We start from the raw sequence: 19,134 nt of genomic DNA, 5'->3' as shown, positions 1-19,134 counted from the left end.
TTCTATTGTTGTACCCGTTGACTGTTGCCTACCTGTTGCGCCTACCTGTTGACGAACTTACCTGTTGTCGAACATACAGGAGCCCTATAGCGGCTGCAAGTTCTTGTCTCGTCGGCGCAAACGTAAGTATACATCTTTACCATGTTATAAACAATCTACGATTTCAGTACATAGTTGGAATTCAACGTAATGCTACTACATTTAACATACTGTGCGTGGGGAAAGTTGGGATATAATAACGATCTTGGTTATTCAACTTATTCCACTACACGTATGTTGACAGATTTCAGTTATCTGATCATTCATTTCCCTCTTTCTTTCTCAAATTTATCCTTATTTATGTTGTGGATTAAGATTGCATTTATTATACATGTAGTATAAGCCATGTGTTGGCATACAGTTATCATTTTCTCACTATTTCATTATCATCATTATCATTTTATTTGTATATTTAGCTGCATGAAATGGTGGGGGATCTTGAACAAGCGCATTACGGCTTCCTTTGCACCCCCTTCATGCTTTCTTTGTTACATTTATGTTTTACATCTTTCTGTCATAATTGGCCAATACATTTTGGAAATATTGCATGTAATATACCACCTGACATGTTTGATATACTTGACAATAAACTCAATGTTCCTATCTTATGTTCCAGTGAGTGATAATTTAGGTACTGGTCCAGTGTGTGCATGTGCGATGAAATGTAGTACTGTCATAAATAATACTACAAAATTCTGCATATGGAACGTGGTTTGGAATAATCATTTCCCCAAGATAAAAAGGAAAAAACAAAATAGGACATACCTTTGGAAATCATGAATTCCAATTGCCGGAAAGACGAAGCTGTGCATGCATATGCTACTACCCCCACCCCCATACAAATGTTTACCTTCATCTATCCTTCAGCTACTATAAAAAGTCATCAAGATAGTAGACAGACATAATTTTTCATATTCTGGTAAGATACAAATGCAATGGACATGAAATATGTAATCTGTAAATTTCACTTGAGTGATTAATAAAATTTACTTGTCAATAATGAAAATTAAGTTCTTGACTTGTACTTAAAATGCTCATTGCTATCAAGCTACCTGTTTATTTTATCATTTTGTAGATGCATATAAAACAAGAACTACAGAAAGTAAATATGAAATAGACAAATAAAACAGACTATAGAGAATAAATAACCTATACAAAATAAATATGCTGGAAGCAGAAAAAGCCACAATGCTTGTTCTATTCTCCCAATTACAATTAAGAACCCAATTAATAATAATGACACAAAGGAAAACTAACACACCTATGAACCAAAATCTAGCCTGTTTTAAGTTGCTTAATATAACTGTTGGAGGCAGAAACCCAAAATACAATTATTATCATTCTCTCCTATATCCCCACAAGATAGCCTTGTTCATACCATCTGGATTTTTGCTCCACAATGCTAAAAAAATCATGACTTTTTTTAGTGTTGCAGAGTGAAAATCTGGATTGTACCCAGGCTACCCACAAGGAGCTTATCCCCAGGAGTTAGCCAAACGGCCTAATTTCTCCACTCTAACACAATGTTCATGTCTTTTCAGCATCCCGGTTGACAATGCGACAAGGCATTATTGTGCTTGTCCTTTTCCTTTTGTGCCTGGTGCTATTGGTCACCATTTCAGGATGGAGGATGGGAAGAAGGGGGAGACAGAAATTCTGGGCTTGTGAGACTATGCCCAAAATACAGAGTGGACGGCCAGCCCATGATGAGTGCTGTAAGCGTTGTCCTGACTATCAGAAGGTACAAGTACACTGTCAAAAACATAGTATAATACTTAATTTCTTATCAATCACTTGATTACATTATGGAGATTGGTATTTATGTATTTCATTTTATTTTCATCTATTTCTTCTGTGAGCATTTGTGTAGTCCCTTTAGCTGAAAAGGGCTGATTTCCAAGGGCACCAATTAAAACTACAATGACACAATTAGCTAATATAACATAAAATTGACCATACAGCTAAGCTGAAAAATGTACTTCTGGCTGCAGACAAGATAGGTCGAAATGAAGCAATCATCCTGGTCAGAGATTGGGCCATGTGCAGTCTCAACCAGGGCCTGTGGCGTTGGACGAGTGGTCAACTTGATTTGGCAGGTCTCTTATCTTTGGGGGTTCAATCAGGACCAAGAAAAAGTGGTTGTTATGGCCAGCTGTTCGATTATAGAGATAGCTGCTTTGGCATCTTTGACTGTAATTAGAACTCATCATTTGGTTTACTATGTTTTGTATTCTAAGCCATTTGTTCACCCTTTCTGATCCTAAAGTCACATAATTTTTGCATTTTTGAGAATGAATGAAATCAGTGTTATACTTAAAGGTGAGTATTACAAAAAGGGCATACATATATACAGACATGTATGTATTGATAATTGAACTTCCGTGCTGACCTGTATCTATATTGATTTTCATTTATGCTTAGTATATTCCTGTTACATCTGAATGTATCTAATTATTGTGGTCAACACATGTAGTCCACCTATCATGATGGAGATGACCAAGTTGATGCAAGTAGTGTTCTCTGCAAGAGGAAGAGATACGTTTGTACGAGTCAATGTATCTATTCTTCATCATGTTGGCTAGTCCTGGTATTAAAAGCCTAAAAAGGCTAATATGTGGTGGGGCAAAAAAAAATTGTTTAATAATTGAACTTTCATGCGGATCTATATCTATATTCAATTATGCTTATGTACTAGTAATTATTGTTGTAAACACATGTAGTCCACCTATCATGATGGAGATGACCAGTTTGATGCAAGTGGTCCTCAGTGCAAGAAGGAGAGGCGTATCCATCTCTGGGTGAGTCAATGTATATTTTATTCTATGTGTTGGCTAGTCCTGGTAATAAAGGCCTAAATTGTTTTCCAGTCCTGTGAGAAGTACCTCATACTTCGGTAACAGTTTGCATCAAGCCTTACCTTTCCAATGCTTTTTTTAAAACCAATCTTTAAATAATGCTTGTTAACATCAAATCATTAACTGTTGAACCATGATGTTTTGATTTGATTTTTTGATTTATTGAAATTGCAACAGTGCAATACACATGGGGCAAAGGCTGAGCTATTGCTGGTGTCGTGTCCCACACATAGAAACAAATACAGGACAGTGTGCTAAATCATTTGTTCAACCTTTCTGATCACAAACTCACATCAGTTTTGCAGTTTCCAGAGGGAATAAAAATCAGTGTTATAGCAGAGTATTACAATGTAGTACATGTACAAAAAGGCCATGCAGAAGGTCCCTATAGTAGGGATCTCAATCCTACTACATGTATGTGGTGGGAGATACAGAAATGTAGTTTGAGTTTTTTTCCAAGATGATGTTTTCCGACACAGATGAATTCTCATGCTGATCAATACATAAAGTCATTTATGATATGCTGATATTCCTATTGTACCTGAAGTATTTAAATCATTGTAGTCAACACATGTAGTCCACTGTCAGGAAATGGCCAGCCAAGAATGTCACAAACTCATCAGCATACAACAGAACTTATATCTTAGCTACTCCACAAACACCCAGCACCACACACTGCTACCTGACTTAGTCTCTCTTCCTGCCTATCTAGAGTGAAAGTGTTGTCATTGTCACTCACTACGGATTATCCTGTCATGGTGGACTTTTGCAAGATAATGTAATTTGCAAGAGCTGCATTCCAGATGAGCGGGTGAGTCAATGTACTCTACATGTTAGCTAGTCCTGGAAATAAAATCCTCATACTTTGGTCACTGTTTACATCAAACCTTACCTTTCCTATGCCTGTTTTTTTTTAATCAATCATTAAATCATGCTTGTTTGTTAACCTCAAATCACAAATTTATATTTGTTAACTTTATACATGTTGTGTACCATGTTTTGTGTGCTCAGTCATTTGTTCAACCTTCCTGATCACGTAGATTTCATAATCACAGCAACTTTTTTTCACATGCTCACATCAGTTTTGCAGTTTCCAGAGGGAATAAAAATCAGTGTTATAGCAGAGTATTACAAAAAGTCCATGCAGAACCCTATAGTAGGGATCTCAATCCTAATACTATGTGGTGGGCCAAAAAAAATGTAGTTAAACAACATCATTGAACTTAAATCATGATGATCGATATCTATATTCATCTATGCTGATATTCCTATTGTACTTGAATGTATCAATTATACTGTTGTCAACACATGTAGTCCACCTATCATGATGCAGAGGACCAACTAGTACGACTAATACATTATCATCGGTTGATGAGATATACTGGAAATGACGAGTGGGTGAGTCAACGTATTCTACATGTACATGTTGGCTAGTCTTGGTAATAAAGGCCTGTGAAAAGTACCTCATACATTTGTACTTCAGTCACGGTTTGCATCAATCCTAAAAAAATTACCTTTCCTATGCTTGTTTTCATAATCAATCTTTGAATCATGTTTGTTTATCATGTACATTGTACAATGTACATTTTTTGTGTACATGTATGTTCTGTGTCATTTGTTCAACCTTCCTGATTTCATAATTAAGGCAATAACTTTTTCCATGCTCACATCAGTTTTGCAGTGCCAAGGGTATGTCAACCAACTAATCAAATCAGTATGGCCTACTTCTGTCATTGCAGAGTATTACAAAAAGGGTTACCATAATACAGACCCCCATAGACCCCCAATGTAGTTGTTTTTCCATAATGTTAGACATCAGCGATTGGTCAAACATGCCAGGCAATAATGTGATGGCTGGAGTACCAATATATATGGCCTCATTTATAGCTATAGCAAATAGTCCTGCAAAGTGTCCAGTATTCTTTGTCCAATGTATTGCATTCATTACAGGTCTTATGCAGCAAAGATTTTGAACTCTGAAAGGCTAATTCATGCATTTCCTCAATTTCCTAGCATTCACCGCGCTTGCAATTGCAGAGACCCTCCACAAAAGCCTCAATGGACAATCTGGATCCAATGTACAACATTGATCTGTTCCAAGGGCACAGAAGCACCACAAAAGTCTCAATGGACCATCTGGATCCAATGCACAATGTTAACATGCTTACCTTGATTGGAACCATGTACATGTACCAGCACCTTGAGGCCTTGAGGAAAGAACTGGATGCAATACAGCAAACCATAGCCTTGAGAAAAGATCTTGACCCAATATACAAAACCCTTCAAGCCTTGACGAATGATCTGGACCAAATATACCAAATGGTAGAAGCCCTGAGGAATGATCCGGATTCAACAAACCAAAGCTCCCGAACCTTAGAAGCCTTGAGGAATGATCTGGATCCAATAAACCAAATGCTAAAGGCTGTGAGGATGGATCTGGATTCAATATACCTATTTGTTATGATAAAGGCCTTGAGGAAAGAAGTGGATACAATACACCAAACCCTAAAGGCCTTGAGGAAAGAATTGGATTCAATACACCAAACCGTAGAGGCCTTGAGGAAAGAACTGGATCCAATATACCAAATGTGTAAGGCCTTGACGAATGATCTGGATCCAATATACCAAACCCTAAAGGTATTGAGGAAAGAACTGGATCCAATACACCAAACCGTAGAGGCCTTGAGGAAAGAACTGGATCCAATACACCAAACACTAAAGGCATTGAGGATAGAACTGGATCCAATACACCAAACCGTAGAGGCCTTGAGGAAAGATCTGGATCCAATATACCAAACACTAAAGGCATTGAGGATAGAACTGGATCCAATACACCAAACCGTAGAGGCCTTGAGGAAAGAACAGGATCCAATACACCAAACACTAAAGGCATTGAGGAAAGAACTGGATCCAATACACCAAACCGTAGAGGCCTTGAGGAAAGATCTGGATCCAATATACCAAACACTAAAGGCATTGAGGATAGAACTGGATCCAATACACCAAACCGTAGAGGCCTTGAGGAAAGAACTGGATCCAATACACCAAACCGTAGAGGCCTTGAGGAAAGCTCTGGACCCAATATACCAAACAGTAGAGGCCTTGATGAATGATCTGGATTCAACAAAGCAAAGCTACCGAACCTTAGAAGCCTACAGGAATGATCTGGAGCCAACAAACCAAATCCTAAAAGCCTCAAAAAAGGATCTGGATCCAATATACCAGATCCAAGCTGTGAACAACAAGGATACAATACACCACACCATAGAACCCTTAATGGCAGCTGAGGATCCCACACCATACACCCTAGAGGCCTTGAAGAATGACATACATCAAATACAGAACATGACAGCTTTGAAGAAAGATCAGGATACAAATCATACCCCAGACACCATGATGAAAGAACTGAAGGCTCAAATTCACATCTACCTGGAGCAGATCAGAGATGACATGAGGTATCTGTATCTGTATCGGTATAGCCGGTATAACCACCCTTCGGTACATGTAAGCCAAAGGGTTCTTAAAGTCTCTTAATGCACAGCATTTGCAAAGTCTGCTTAATATTTCTACAATGAAACATGTAGAAGAAATTATGGCAATGGAACATGTAGAAGAAAGCAGGCCAATTAACACATACATGTAATTATCAAAATTTATGCAAACTTATAACAACAAATTCAGGCACAGTGGCACAAAAGTATACAATGTACCAGTAAATGTTAAGCTTGCATATTAACAAAGGTTTTAATGGTTACTTTGATAGTGATATCCTGTATTTCTTCACGATTTTCTCCAGTCACCATGCAGTTAGGGACAAAGTTCGTCATACACACAAAGGGCCACACCGTGCTTATGTCACACACACCGATTTACGAGGTTGGAGGTTGGCTGTGGTTGTACAAGGTGCATGTCTCTTCTTTATGATCGCACTCCTGTCTGCATCTCATTGCAAGGTCAGTAAAATTTCATAAGAAGTCACTACCTACATTCTCATGGGATATTCAGTTCCTCTATTGTAAAGACCTACTCCACATCTGAATAAGTAATCTAACTCTACATAATTTCAAGTGTCCTCAGAAAATGTCCTACAGCAATGACTCAAATGTGTCTCAAATTTACAAACCAATTGCATTAAGTAGATAGCCTAATGAAAATATACAGACCAAATATTTCATATTAGATTAAGAAAACTTGAGACATTGAACATTAGATTGATACATGTATCTATTCAATTATGCATATAATCACCATACAGTTGAATGAAAGATATATGCTTCATGTATAGCAAAACAATTTGCTGTGAATCTAATATGTCTTCCTGACAATCTTGTTGAAATAACTTACTTCATTATGAACTCATGAACTATGCATTTTGGGCTGCAGTGATCTATATGAATTCTGTCCCATGAGGTAAAATCATAAAGCATAGTGACTGTGGCAATGACCGTGTTCTCAGCTTGAAAAGTTATAGTTTGAAAGGATATGAAGCAACTTACAAACTTTGTTAAAAATGCTGCAGGTCAGGAAGGGCCAGCCTCATGATAGTAGTCAAGTGTGCAAAGAGAACCCCAGAGTCATCGAAGAGGAAACCCTTGTCAAGGATGCAAGTGTCAAGATGGCGAGCGAAACAGTTGGACCCCAAGACACCTTCGTGAAGGGTAAGAAAACTACATTTGGGAAAATTTTGATGCTCTGTCAATTCAAAAAAGCCAAATCAGGAATAATTAACAGATACAGGAAAGGAAAACCCTATATTGAAACCCAGAACAGACATCCAGCACAGAACTCCAAGGAAGTTAAGTGTTCAATGCTGTAAATTCATCCATAACCTTGGGAAAATACAATGCTCACATTAGTCCCAGCAGGCTGGCACAGAAAATCCTCGGCACTGGAAAATTAAAGGGAGAAAATCTTATCAGAAAATCAAAGGACCTGGCAAGGAGGCATAGTATTACATTTAGCTCATTGCTTTGGTTCCATTTCTTTTTTCAGGAACAGCACTGCTGTTTCAACAAGCAGTCCAAGCTGTGGACTTTGCCAATTATGGGGTGCAATTTGGCCTGTCTGACCACGAAATACACCACATTGTGAACACCGAAGCTGTGACCTTGCAAGAGCAAGCTGCCAAGAAGTACGAAGCTTGGAACAGGGATGGAAAGATGGGGGAAGAAAGCCACCTAAGGGATGACATAGTGGCTGAAAGAATCCAGCAGCTCCCTCGCATGTTGTCCCAATATAAGCGAGAGTAATGTGCCCAGCAGTGGTTCCCTAGCATGACACAGGGATCACCCTATGCAACGTGCCTTACAGAACGTACCTTACAAAAGTGCCTTACAGACCCTATCATGTGGCCTATGTAACATGTCTTACATAAGTGTCTCAAATGGCACATTATTTTAGAAAACAGTAAGCATCATTATGATTGAGTTGCATCTAACTTTTGAAGAATACAATTTGCATAAGCTAGAGATTGTGGTGATGTGACAGTGTGCAGTGATTGTGCATTTGTAGGACTGCATGTGTAGAATTGTTTGAGATTATATTAGCTCCATAAAATGAAGTCTGTAAGATACTAGTAACATTGATAGACTTAAGTAAGAATGAGGTAAAATTGCAACCGTAACACAATGTAATTTTGTACAAGATGGCATAGGATATTGTACCTAAATAAAGGCAGGATTTACATTTCAGTCTAGGGCTGCATAGTTGTAACATTTTCAGGAACAGGTACAGCAGTGCCAGACCAGTAAGGAACAGGTACAGCAGTGCCAGACCTGAAAGTTTAATTTGGCCAATTACAGCATGTATTTACATGTTATACTTACATGAATTATAACCAAAACGTATTTTTAGTGAATTGTAAATTGATGTTCTTGGATTCTAATTTTCATTATTCTAATCAAGAGTACTAACAAGTTTCTAAAGTTTCTAGTATGAAATTGTTGTCCTAATAAGAGTGAGACAGGATTTTTTAGCCTTCTACCTGCTTGGAAGATGTTACTAATTTGTGTGGTTAGGTATGCTGTGATAAGTGCTACATCCTGTATCACCAAACATGTTTACAATAAAATTGCTGGGACTTCTCTTGAATTTCTCTTGTGAATTTTCCTGATGGTGAACCACTGTGTCTTTTAAAAAAACTAATATGTATTGTCACATATTCAATGTACACTTTACCATCCGGTACACATTTTGCTAAAATGAGTCAAACAGATAACATGCAGTTTTTATAATTTCTTTATTAGACTTCAACGCTAGATATTACATACAATACATGAAATGTAAATATTGTTTTGTATACATCTAATTTTTTAAATGCTACAAAGTGCTCTTTTAAAGCATTATCATCTAATTGTTAACAATACTTTTATACGTTTAAGAATGCCAGGAACGCTGTAATCTTATTGAAGCATAAGAAATATTTAGTTCAATTTTTGGCAGTACATACTGTACAGGATTCATTTGTTATTAAAATAGCGACATTGGCATATTTACGGTAAATTCACTGGGTACAGTGACCAAACTGTATCCGACTACAAATTCCATCTAGTAAAATGGCTATTGGTGCTGTCAAGTCTGCAATGTACAAGAAATCCAAGTCCAAGAATTCAGCAAAACTTGCCAGTTAATTCTAAATTGTATCTTGTCCTCAATTTTTACACAGCACAAAGCACAATAGAACCTGGATACTCCATTCCCTGTAGTACACACACACATTATATGCATTTTTAATATTCCCATTAAAACATAAAAGTGGCTTAAGTACCTTCTGCTCTGGTATATTATTGGTAATACCCAGGTCTGGTCTGCTGTAGGTAGGTACCGTGGGGAGGGGGGTGTCTGGTCCCACCTGACTGGAAGGCAGTCTGTGGAGGGAACATTAAGACTGTTAAAAACCATGAACTGTTTCTTCTTAGGTATCAAACAGGTCATACTGGGATGTAAATTTTAGTCATTTCAAATTTGTACGGACAAAGTATTCGAAAAATATTTTCAGCGAAATACTTTGTTTAGGCATAAAATTTATGACATAACATTCTAACGTGGGGATATATGCTCATTCAATTGATGTACATCAAGCAACAAGCTGAAATAAACAACTCACGGCATGCTGGTAGGCTGCAGGTGATCCAGGTCTGGTCTGTGGTCTGGGTGGGTAGGCTGAAGAAACCATACTTGCCTGTGGATAAAGGAACAACTGTTAACAGCTATACACATACTATTTGCTGCATTTTGAGGGGAAAAGTTCGCTGGTAGACAGCTTATTTTCATGACATCTCTTTCCCAATCTTTACACACTGATTTTTGTCCATCAAAGATGACAGGGCAAAATTCTTGTCTGTTACGAGTGGCAAAATTGCCTTAACTGATGGAAAAACAGACAGTGTCTAGAAGACTGGTATGACCCCTGACCTTGTGCTGTGGTGGCACATGTAGCTGCTGCTGCTGTGGGTGTGGCATCAGGGCCTGCTGGGACTGCTGCGGGTGGACAGCCTGGGGAGGGGCCATGCCGCGCAGGTGGGTCTGAAATGGGACAACATTTTCATCATCTTACAATAAGCCAGAACAATTACACACACACATGCATTTCTTGTCAGGTTCTAAACATGAAATAGAAATTTTCTTCCTTTCAACATCTGAAATTCAAAGCTCTAACTCTGGTAACAAGTTGCTGTCAAACTGAAAAGTAGCTGTGAACCATTCCAACCTAAATATGTAAACATTTCATATGTTTTTCCTGCAATATTGAACATTAACTGTACATGTGTATTTGGTTCTTCAGAGGATGTCAAGTTGTAAATACCATCACCAAAAAAGTCTGGGATAGAGTATATGAGTACTTGAATTTTGATATGTTGATGAAGGTTAGATACATGTAGGGTAATGAGATAAACAAAGAAGTTGTTACTCAAGCAACTGGATAGACTTTAAAAAATTATGTGCTAAATATGCAAGTCCTTCACAACTAACAGCCATGTTTAAGAGGATGTTACCAATACTAGTGCTTGGATTGTGCTTCCAAAACTTACCTGTTGTTCAGCATATGCAGCCTGCTGACTGGGTGTCCCATGCTGGGGAGGCATGTAACCTAGAACGGCAGAGGACACCGTGGTTGCTAGGAGGTAAGCCTTCACGTCCCCTACAGTAGTGGAGAAACCATAGCCATTCACGTTAAACACAACCTCCACCGCAGGGGGTTAAAAGAAACACAAACAAACACAAAACAAAACAAACAAGTCTATTAGTTCAACCATGAATGAAAAATCTGTAATAGTGAAGAAATCAGAGCCATTCAAACCAAAGTTACCAAACACAATGTCCACCCCACGGGTTAAGGGAAAAACAAAAACAAAACATACAAAATCCATTAGTTCAACCATGGATTGAAAATACATGTAGTGGAGAAATGATAGCTATCCAAATTAGATTCAACCACAAAAGTTTGACATAAAAGAAATAAACAAACACAATTAGTTTGATGATTAATTGAAAACATTAGATTTTTAGAAAAATGGTTCCACAGACATGACCAACTGAAACCACCTCACAAAAAACCTTCTAACAAAACAGAACATTAAAGGACTTCTAAGAAGGGAAATCAGAATGTCAAACTTCTTGAATACGTTAGTTCAATGTTAGGCTTTTGAAAACTGAATGTTCCAAGACTCCAAGAATTAATAGACGTGTTAAATTCTGACAATTTTCTGTCTTACCACGTCAGTGTTTATGTGTTCATTTCTTTGAGGGAAGTTCGCAACAATGATTTTCTGACAGTTTAATGACCTGCTGACCAAGGCTGATGAAAAGCATTATAACAACATCGTGCCTGCTTTACACAAGACAAATTATATATAACATAGGACATTCCCACAACACTCTGAAATAAGTGACATAAACATGTACATGTATTTGCAAGCATGCTTATATACTAGGAACATTGCCCATTGATACAGTATGTACAGAATAGGTATCATTCTTACCAGGTTGTTGTACTCTATAAGCCTGCCCATACTGTTCAGGCTTGTGCTGTGCGTACTGATACGTGTATGCTGCTTGACCATGGGCATATTTCGTGGCAGCCTGGGTGACAGCATACGCCCCTGTAGCCGCCTGGCTCGTCGCATACTGGCTGTGCTGGGCCTGACTGACTTGGTACGCCGTCTGTGATTGGCTGGTGGCATAGGCAGCAGCCTGCTGTGATTGGCTGGCAGCATAAGCAGGCTGTCCTGATTGGCTGGAGGAGTAGTGGCTTGGTTGGCTGACAGGGTAGGAGTGATGTGATTGGTCGTGGGCGTAGGTAGCGTGATGCTTGACTCCGTAAGGGTGCTGACTGTGGGGGGAGGGGCGGGGAGGGTAGACCTGCACCACGGGAGGGGAGGGGCTTCGCGGTCGCTTCAGTGCACCACCCTGTCAGGAGAGAAGAAAACTACAGAACAACGAACTCAGATCTGCACATCTGCAATCACAAAGCCAGGGCACGTATGGTAGAAATGATGTTCAAGGATAAAACCTGCATACACTTGAGTTGTAATGCTAATGTTAATTTGGACATATTCTCCCCATCACATTTAGAGTTAGTACACAACTAAAATCAATGTACATAATCCTTCCGTTCAAATATCTACCAATCAAAATGACAAACAAGATAAGCAGCCCTGACAATGCCTTGACTACAGCAACAATCTGGAGAAAAATTGTCTGAAAAGTTGACCGATACAACTGTGATGAAATTACCTAAAAGTCTAAGGTAAGGTCAAGAAGATAACTGTACTGTATAGTTTCATCACAGTACTAGGCATTGGAACAACTGAGACACATACATGAGAAGCAGTAGGAGGTGTGTGGGTCTGGTAAATGGCTCCCTTGGCATGTTCCACTGGCAGGGTTCTAGCCTGGACAGGAACACCTGGGGGAAAAGGCAACACAAGTTTTAAGACATCAAACTCCATTCCTACAGAAGCAATGGCCTTAACAGAGTTATCATTCATCAACATAAACACAAAACCAAAGGAAATACAAAATTACACAAGACTTAAGTTCATAATGCTAAAAAGTACTAGTTTGTGGAATACCAATATTTCCATGAACTGAATGGTCTGGACCCCAGGGCAATGACAGATTCCCAGACTGATGTAATTAAATAGTTACAGTGTTGTGTACAAGAATGATACTGACCAGGCATCACCATATGTGCGCCTGCTAGATGCATTCCTGACTGGTAGATGTGGTGACCCATGGCAGCCATGTCACTGGAAGTGCAAAGACATATTCATGGGAAGGCAGTTAGAATCATAACATCATCATGGCTACTCTCTACTGCACATAAGTACAAATGTACTATGTTGGAAGCATCAGACTTGCAAGTAGCTGATTCCAAACCTAAAGAAACATGTTAGCAGGCACTCAGTGGACTGTGAGAGATACAATACAACAAAGAGCACATATTTGCAGTGAAAAAAAGACATTGTGAAAAACAGTGCAAGGAACCTAAAATCTTAAGTAGATGTCATGGTCCTGTCATGTACCTTTGTTCCCTCATTCTGGCCTTTCGTTTGTCTTCCTCATTTAGAACCCTCTTCAGCTGGAGGAACAGCTGATGTTTCTCCTCCTGGAGGGTGTCTAACTTCTTCTGCAGCTTTGCAATCTGAGGGTACAATGATGAACAATATTATCGCAGAGCCATCTTCAACTTAAGATTGAGTTCAACTGGATGATACACAAAAGCATCCATCAAATCATTTTTTCAGTGTTGAACATCAAGCTGTTGATATCTTATAGATCATTCATACAATAAAAATTTAATTTTAAGAAGCTAAATTCACAATCTTCAGCTAGACTACATGATGCAACCTGAACGACATCACCAAAGTTCTAAGTTGTATCTAGTGACAACCCTCTACTAGGTAGTAGGGATCTCCTCACTTTTTGTGTAACGTTATATATACTTGTGTTGTGAAGACCATCTGACTGTGAAGACCATCTACTGCTCACATACAGCAGCACACCCAAATACTGCACACTACATGTCCAGTATATGGCTGGAAGGAGGTTAATACTGTATCGAGTTGTACCCACCTCCTCTTTAGTCTGTTCCAGAGTCATGGACTCCTGCTGCTGCTGCTGTCTCCTCCTGTCCTCCTCACGTTTCCTCTCCAGAGCCTTGTCAGCTTCCTGCTCTTCTGCTTCGGGCAATCAAGGAAATCTTTCATGTCAACTTTTCTTGTTTTTAGAAATCTTGAATACTGGCAACGCATGAAAAGTTTACTGTTATACAGATTGCCTTTGAACAGAGCTAGAACTAGAAGGCAAGAGTAGAATGAAAGTAACAGATGACCCTGCAATACAAGAGGGAAAGGGAAGAAAAATGTGTTTCTTTGCCAACAAAAGTGAAATACAGTCTGTACTTCTAAATGATTAAATTCTGTATACTGTCACATGGATGACCAAAATAAGTCAAAAACAAGACCAAAACACCTTCAATAAGACTGTATATTAATACTACTACTAGGCCAACGCATTGTTAGTTTACTGCAGGACTGCTGGCTTACCTTGTCTCTTCTTCTCTCGTTCCTTCATGATGTGAGTCTTGAGTGCAGCCAACATGGGCTGACTCAGTTTGGGACGTTCCAGTAAGGCTGGCATCTCTGACCTTACTTCTCACACAAACCAACTGACAACAGAAACTGATGAAGTAGTGTGTTTGGGTGGGTGTGAGCCTGTACTGTTCCTTGTTCACCTGAAAGATAAAATTATGACAGCTGATGAAGATACTAAGTAAAAGAGAGAGAGAGATACACAAATTATCATCATGAATGAACTGAACCATTTCCAGCTTAAGTTAAACCTCTCTCTTCTCCTGTACTATTCAGGTACGTAGTTGTACTATTTGCCAGTTCCTTAAGTTCCATAACAAACCCCTGTTTTTGATATCATCTTTCAAAGATGATCCCTTGGCTTGTGTTATTTAGAAGTCATGCATGACAGATGAAGGATGTAGGTGGGGAGGGGGGCATGGGAGCGGTCATCAACGTTAGAACCGCTCGAAAATCATACACTTTTAACATTTAAGAGCAATGAAAAGGTTAAAAATTGCACAGAGATGCGAATAAGGTCTAATTTTCTCTCGTTACTTACAAGTCTCCTCTTGAATTTCTTGTAGACGTACAAAAATGTAGGATTTCTAATTTTTTTCCAAATATGTGATCTCAGACGGCCATGTTTACTATCCCAGGATACATTTCGGTGTCCTTGGACCACGTTCGTAAAATTTTCGGTAATGTCCGGAGCTTCGAAATAATCATCATAAAGAAAATCATATGACTTGTGAAAAAATTAAACCATCAATTTATTAAATTGTAAGAAAATTTTGTCCAAATGTCATACATTATCTATTTTTAGTGGAATTTTATATTCTCGGCCACCTTCGACATCCCTTCGGTAGTTTCCGGTCACAAGATTACCCCCCGCGAAGCCACGTTCGGTCTCTCTCCCACTGCCCATCATGGCGCCCGTAAGTGAATTTTTTTACTCAGCCAAAAAACCGGAACATTTTGTCATTTTATCCAACTAAATAAAGCTATATGAAAGCCAAATTGCGTCTGATATGACAGTTAACTTATATACGGTAGATTTGAGTGGATTGACTTGCGGAAAAGCAAGAATTTTAGATAGATTTTCAACATTTTTACCTCCAATTTTTTTTTCGAGCATGTGGCGTGCCAAGGCTTGACCAACTTCCACCCCATACTAGCCCTTAAGTTTACCAATATGTCACATTTCAGACCTGTGTGATCTCATAACCTACTTAGAAATGTTTGATTCCCTTATTCTTGTCAACATTTTACACTTAATTCCACATGCATTGTCATTTTTTGAAGACAATTGCGTAATTTTCCTTCACCCCCCTCCCCCATAGCTCCTAACCTTTGTACAACACACAGGACTAAAACCTCACCGGAATGTCTAAATTAAGACGTCTTTAGGCATTTAAATCATGGGAGAAGGGCAAATTTATTACTGTAAGATGAAGCAGACCACTTAAAGAAAGACGGATATAAAGCCTTAGAACAGCCCTAAAACACTAAGCCTGACCTTACATCTGCTTGGAAATAAGAAAATGTACATGAGTACCTTTTTGTCATAACAGTACAAACTAGCATTGACATCTCTTGCTGCACCCTCTGTAGGCTAAAGCAAAGACGGTGGCAGCCAAAGCAGGAAGCAAAGGCAAGAAGAAGAAGATGTTGCTGAAGTTCACGATCGACTGCACACATCCTGTGGAGGATGGCATCATGGATGCATCCAACTTTGTAAGACTTTTTTTGTAACTTCTTAAATGTTAATCTAGAATTAAGAGACTGTTGCAGCCCTTACAGAAAAGAAAAATTCTTACAAACATAGTGAAAGTAGTACATTGCTTTGTACATCAATTCATTTGATTCAATTGACTTAAGAAATTACCAATTGCAGAAGTATTGTCATATTGCTTAAGCAATGTCTAGATCATAACATTGTATGAGCATTTGACTTTTGAGAATAATGTTGTTGTATACGTACAAGTTTATCTAGAAATTTTCATGTACTAACTATGATCCTTCTTGATTAGGGTTCCCTTCCCTAGTCAGGATTAGGGTCCCCTTCCCTAATCCATGGGATTAGGGCCACCTTCCCTAATCCTTACCCACTATGTCCCGCTTCCTTCCCATGGTGCAACAGGAGACGTTCCTGCACGATCGCATCAAGGTCCAGGGGAAGACAGGCAACCTGGGAACTCAGGTCTCCATCGAACGCAACAAGAGCAAGATCTCCGTTCAGTCCGAAATCCCCTTCTCTAAAAGGTGTGTTTGCGTTTCCCTGTAGTATACTGTGTCAAGGAAAAGCTTTTCAAAGACTTCAAGGAATCCTAGTGACAGTACCATGCCTTCTTGGTGCATGATAATGGTTTTAATGATGTTTTGTTGCCTGACTGTACTTCTATCATATGCCCAGACGTGACCTGGTGATCATGTTATGCAGACCTTTGGCAACTCTGATACATCAACATAACGCATGGCCCTAGAGTCTTTTCTTCATTTCAATCCATATTGTGTTTTGCAATACAGAAGTTGTTTTAAGTACACATAGATGTACGTACATAGTGGGGAAGTAAAGCGGGCTGCTATCAAGCCTTAGCACAAGTGTGCAGACAATAAAATGGATAGTGAGTGAAGCCAGTTTTAAGACGTTAACCTTCTCTTGTGTACTACAGGTACCTGAAGTACTTGACAAAGAAGTACCTGAAGAAGAACAACCTGAGGGACTGGTTGAGGGTGGTGGCGAGTACCAAGGAGCAGTACGAGCTGCGGTACTTCCAGATCAACCAGGATGAGGAGGAGGAGGAAGATGAGGATTAAGTCAGACCTCACCTCTGTGCAATGGGCAGACCTGTCTTTACACATCAAATATGCCATTGCTGATACAATGTACATCCTCTGAGAGATATTAAATGTGTCTCCATAAACTTGTGATGCTTCTTGTGCTTTTTGTGTATATTTGTAACTCCTTGGGGCTGTGTCAACATAAAAGGGAATAGATATGGTTTTTCTTTCACTACTATTGAATGGGGGCTCATGTATATGATTGCGCTATGATACTACTGTAATACACTGCAGAAGAAATAACATGCTTAATATTAAGTTAAATGCAACAAAGTGAAAATTGGTTTTGAGAATAACTTGAAACATGCATTAGGTTATGGCAATATGAAGAGCTGCTATACAAAGGTCAACGTATAACGTTCCTTGCTCAATACACTTATAAAACATAGACTTTGAATTCTAGTTCAAACTACATAAAATATTTGGTATGCAATTGACTTCTTAAATAACATCAGCAAATGTGCCAACATCTGGTACATATAAGTACACACTTAAGTGGAACTTGAGGAGGAGCATGTCTTTCAGGTGTATCACTTTATTGTATTCATCCATGCAGTTGACAAACATTTATTCTAAGGAACCATGTACCCTGTTATGAAAGACATCCAGGCAAAACAAGGTACGCAACCGGATAATTGTTTTGAGGAGTCAGACGTTTCAGATACTTCTGTAGCATCTTTCATCATATCAGTGAAAATAACCTGTATGCTACCTGAAACGCCTGAGTTGTCGGACAATTTATCAAGCTGCTTGGTCCATTTTGCATTGCTAGTACGTATATATCTGTATACATACAGTGGTCTCGTGATTCACAAGCACACAAACTCTTCTATGTATATATAGACTTCAAAGTATCCTCAATTTACCTTTTCACTTTTGTAAACTTTGTAGGCCCCTCATAGAGCAGTGGCAAACAGTAACACTAGTTTTAAGACCTGCATTATGGTGCAGTATTGCTTCAAAGCAACACATCGCAGTACATGTATTTGGTTATAACCACATTAACACCACTTGAACCTAGCCAGCATAAGCTGCACGCCCTTGTGGCCGTTTATATTGCACAAGTATATCAGGTAGGAGTTTGATTCTGTCAGCAACAATATCATCCCTTAAGTCATCTCTACTCTGTGGACTCTTGCTTGAGTTCCAGTCATGGTACTTCAACTTGGCTTCTCCCCTCAGCTGCTCAGCTTCGTTGTTGATGATCTCTTGTATCTGGTAGTCATCCAGACCTACTCTTCTGCCCACTCTTGCAAAGTCCACTTCTCTCACTGCTTCCTGGTACAGCGATGCGACATCTGTAGTAAAATTGTGATGTGATAAAGAGTGGTGAATTTGCTGAAAAGTGACTACTGTATGTACAGTCTCAGATATTGTTAATTTTATAGTGCCATAAAGGAAGATAAATGAACATAACTACATTCTCACTGTAATATGTAAACATTCACAAAGGAACGTACCTCTTAGGAAGTCATTTGTGCCCGTTTGATCTTCAATTATTGGTTCCTTACCCTCCACTAGAGGGGTATTTTCTTTCCGAGAGGACCCTTCCAGTTTCCAGGTAGTGAGTGACTTCACATTCAATGTCGGCAAGACCAGTAGCACTGCCAGACACATTATGAAGCCCATGCACTGGTAGATGAAGGTTCTGTGAAGAAAAGCATGTTGAGAAATATATATTCTTAGCCAGCTGAACTGTTAAATTATTTATATTTAAAAGATTGTACAATAGCCTCCTTCGCAGACTTGTGAGGTGGCGGCATTAATTTTTTCCGGAGAGCGACGCGAGTTATGCCACGAAGGGACGGTTTTGCCGCCGAGGG

At 39.0% G+C, this 19,134-nt stretch overlaps 4 protein-coding genes across 5 annotated transcripts in view; 2 read left to right on the top strand and 2 right to left on the bottom strand.

Moving 5' to 3' along the window:
* Positions 1-3: 3 nt before the first annotated feature.
* LOC109479922 (girdin-like) lies at positions 4-8,973 on the top strand. The gene is made up of 9 exons (XM_019781984.1): positions 4-122; positions 1,581-1,780; positions 2,760-2,837; positions 3,607-3,705; positions 4,209-4,292; positions 4,908-6,349; positions 6,691-6,847; positions 7,414-7,552; positions 7,887-8,973. Exons 2-9 carry the CDS (start codon positions 1,595-1,597, stop codon positions 8,141-8,143), a joined length of 2,442 nt encoding a protein of 813 aa, XP_019637543.1. The 5' UTR covers positions 4-122; positions 1,581-1,594; the 3' UTR covers positions 8,144-8,973.
* A 119-nt stretch (positions 8,974-9,092) lies between these two features.
* LOC109479976 (G protein pathway suppressor 2-like) lies at positions 9,093-15,129 on the bottom strand. The gene is made up of 11 exons (XM_019782057.1): positions 15,030-15,129; positions 14,444-14,631; positions 13,971-14,074; positions 13,421-13,539; positions 13,071-13,144; positions 12,716-12,801; positions 11,876-12,302; positions 10,925-11,034; positions 10,308-10,418; positions 10,000-10,074; positions 9,093-9,760 (listed from the first exon to the last, which is right to left on the bottom strand). The coding sequence occupies exons 2-11, from the start codon at positions 14,535-14,537 to the stop codon at positions 9,677-9,679; spliced, it is 1,284 nt and encodes a 427-aa protein (XP_019637616.1). The 5' UTR covers positions 14,538-14,631; positions 15,030-15,129; the 3' UTR covers positions 9,093-9,676.
* Positions 15,130-15,292: 163 nt separating this feature from the next.
* Positions 15,293-17,397, top strand: LOC109479964 (60S ribosomal protein L22-like). The gene is made up of 4 exons (XM_019782050.1): positions 15,293-15,405; positions 16,082-16,204; positions 16,611-16,732; positions 17,143-17,397. Exons 1-4 carry the CDS (start codon positions 15,397-15,399, stop codon positions 17,285-17,287), a joined length of 399 nt encoding a protein of 132 aa, XP_019637609.1. The 5' UTR covers positions 15,293-15,396; the 3' UTR covers positions 17,288-17,397.
* Positions 17,398-17,609: 212 nt separating this feature from the next.
* LOC109479959 overlaps positions 17,610-19,134 on the bottom strand; it is a 3,286-nt gene continuing 1,761 nt past the window's right edge. For both annotated transcript variants that reach the window (XM_019782046.1, XM_019782045.1), the window contains 2 exons: positions 18,772-18,959; positions 17,610-18,609 (listed from right to left, as the gene is read on the bottom strand). In XM_019782046.1, the coding sequence (XP_019637605.1) occupies positions 18,329-18,609; positions 18,772-18,959 (469 nt within the window). In that variant the 3' untranslated portion in view covers positions 17,610-18,328. The remainder of the gene's footprint in view (positions 18,610-18,771; positions 18,960-19,134) is intronic.

This window comes from Branchiostoma belcheri, unplaced genomic scaffold (assembly GCF_001625305.1).
Source record: "Branchiostoma belcheri isolate BF01 breed outbred unplaced genomic scaffold, Haploidv18h27 scaffold5, whole genome shotgun sequence".
NCBI classification, from domain to species: domain Eukaryota; kingdom Metazoa; phylum Chordata; class Leptocardii; order Amphioxiformes; family Branchiostomatidae; genus Branchiostoma; species Branchiostoma belcheri.
This window is presented reverse-complemented; position numbering and strand designations above follow the sequence as displayed.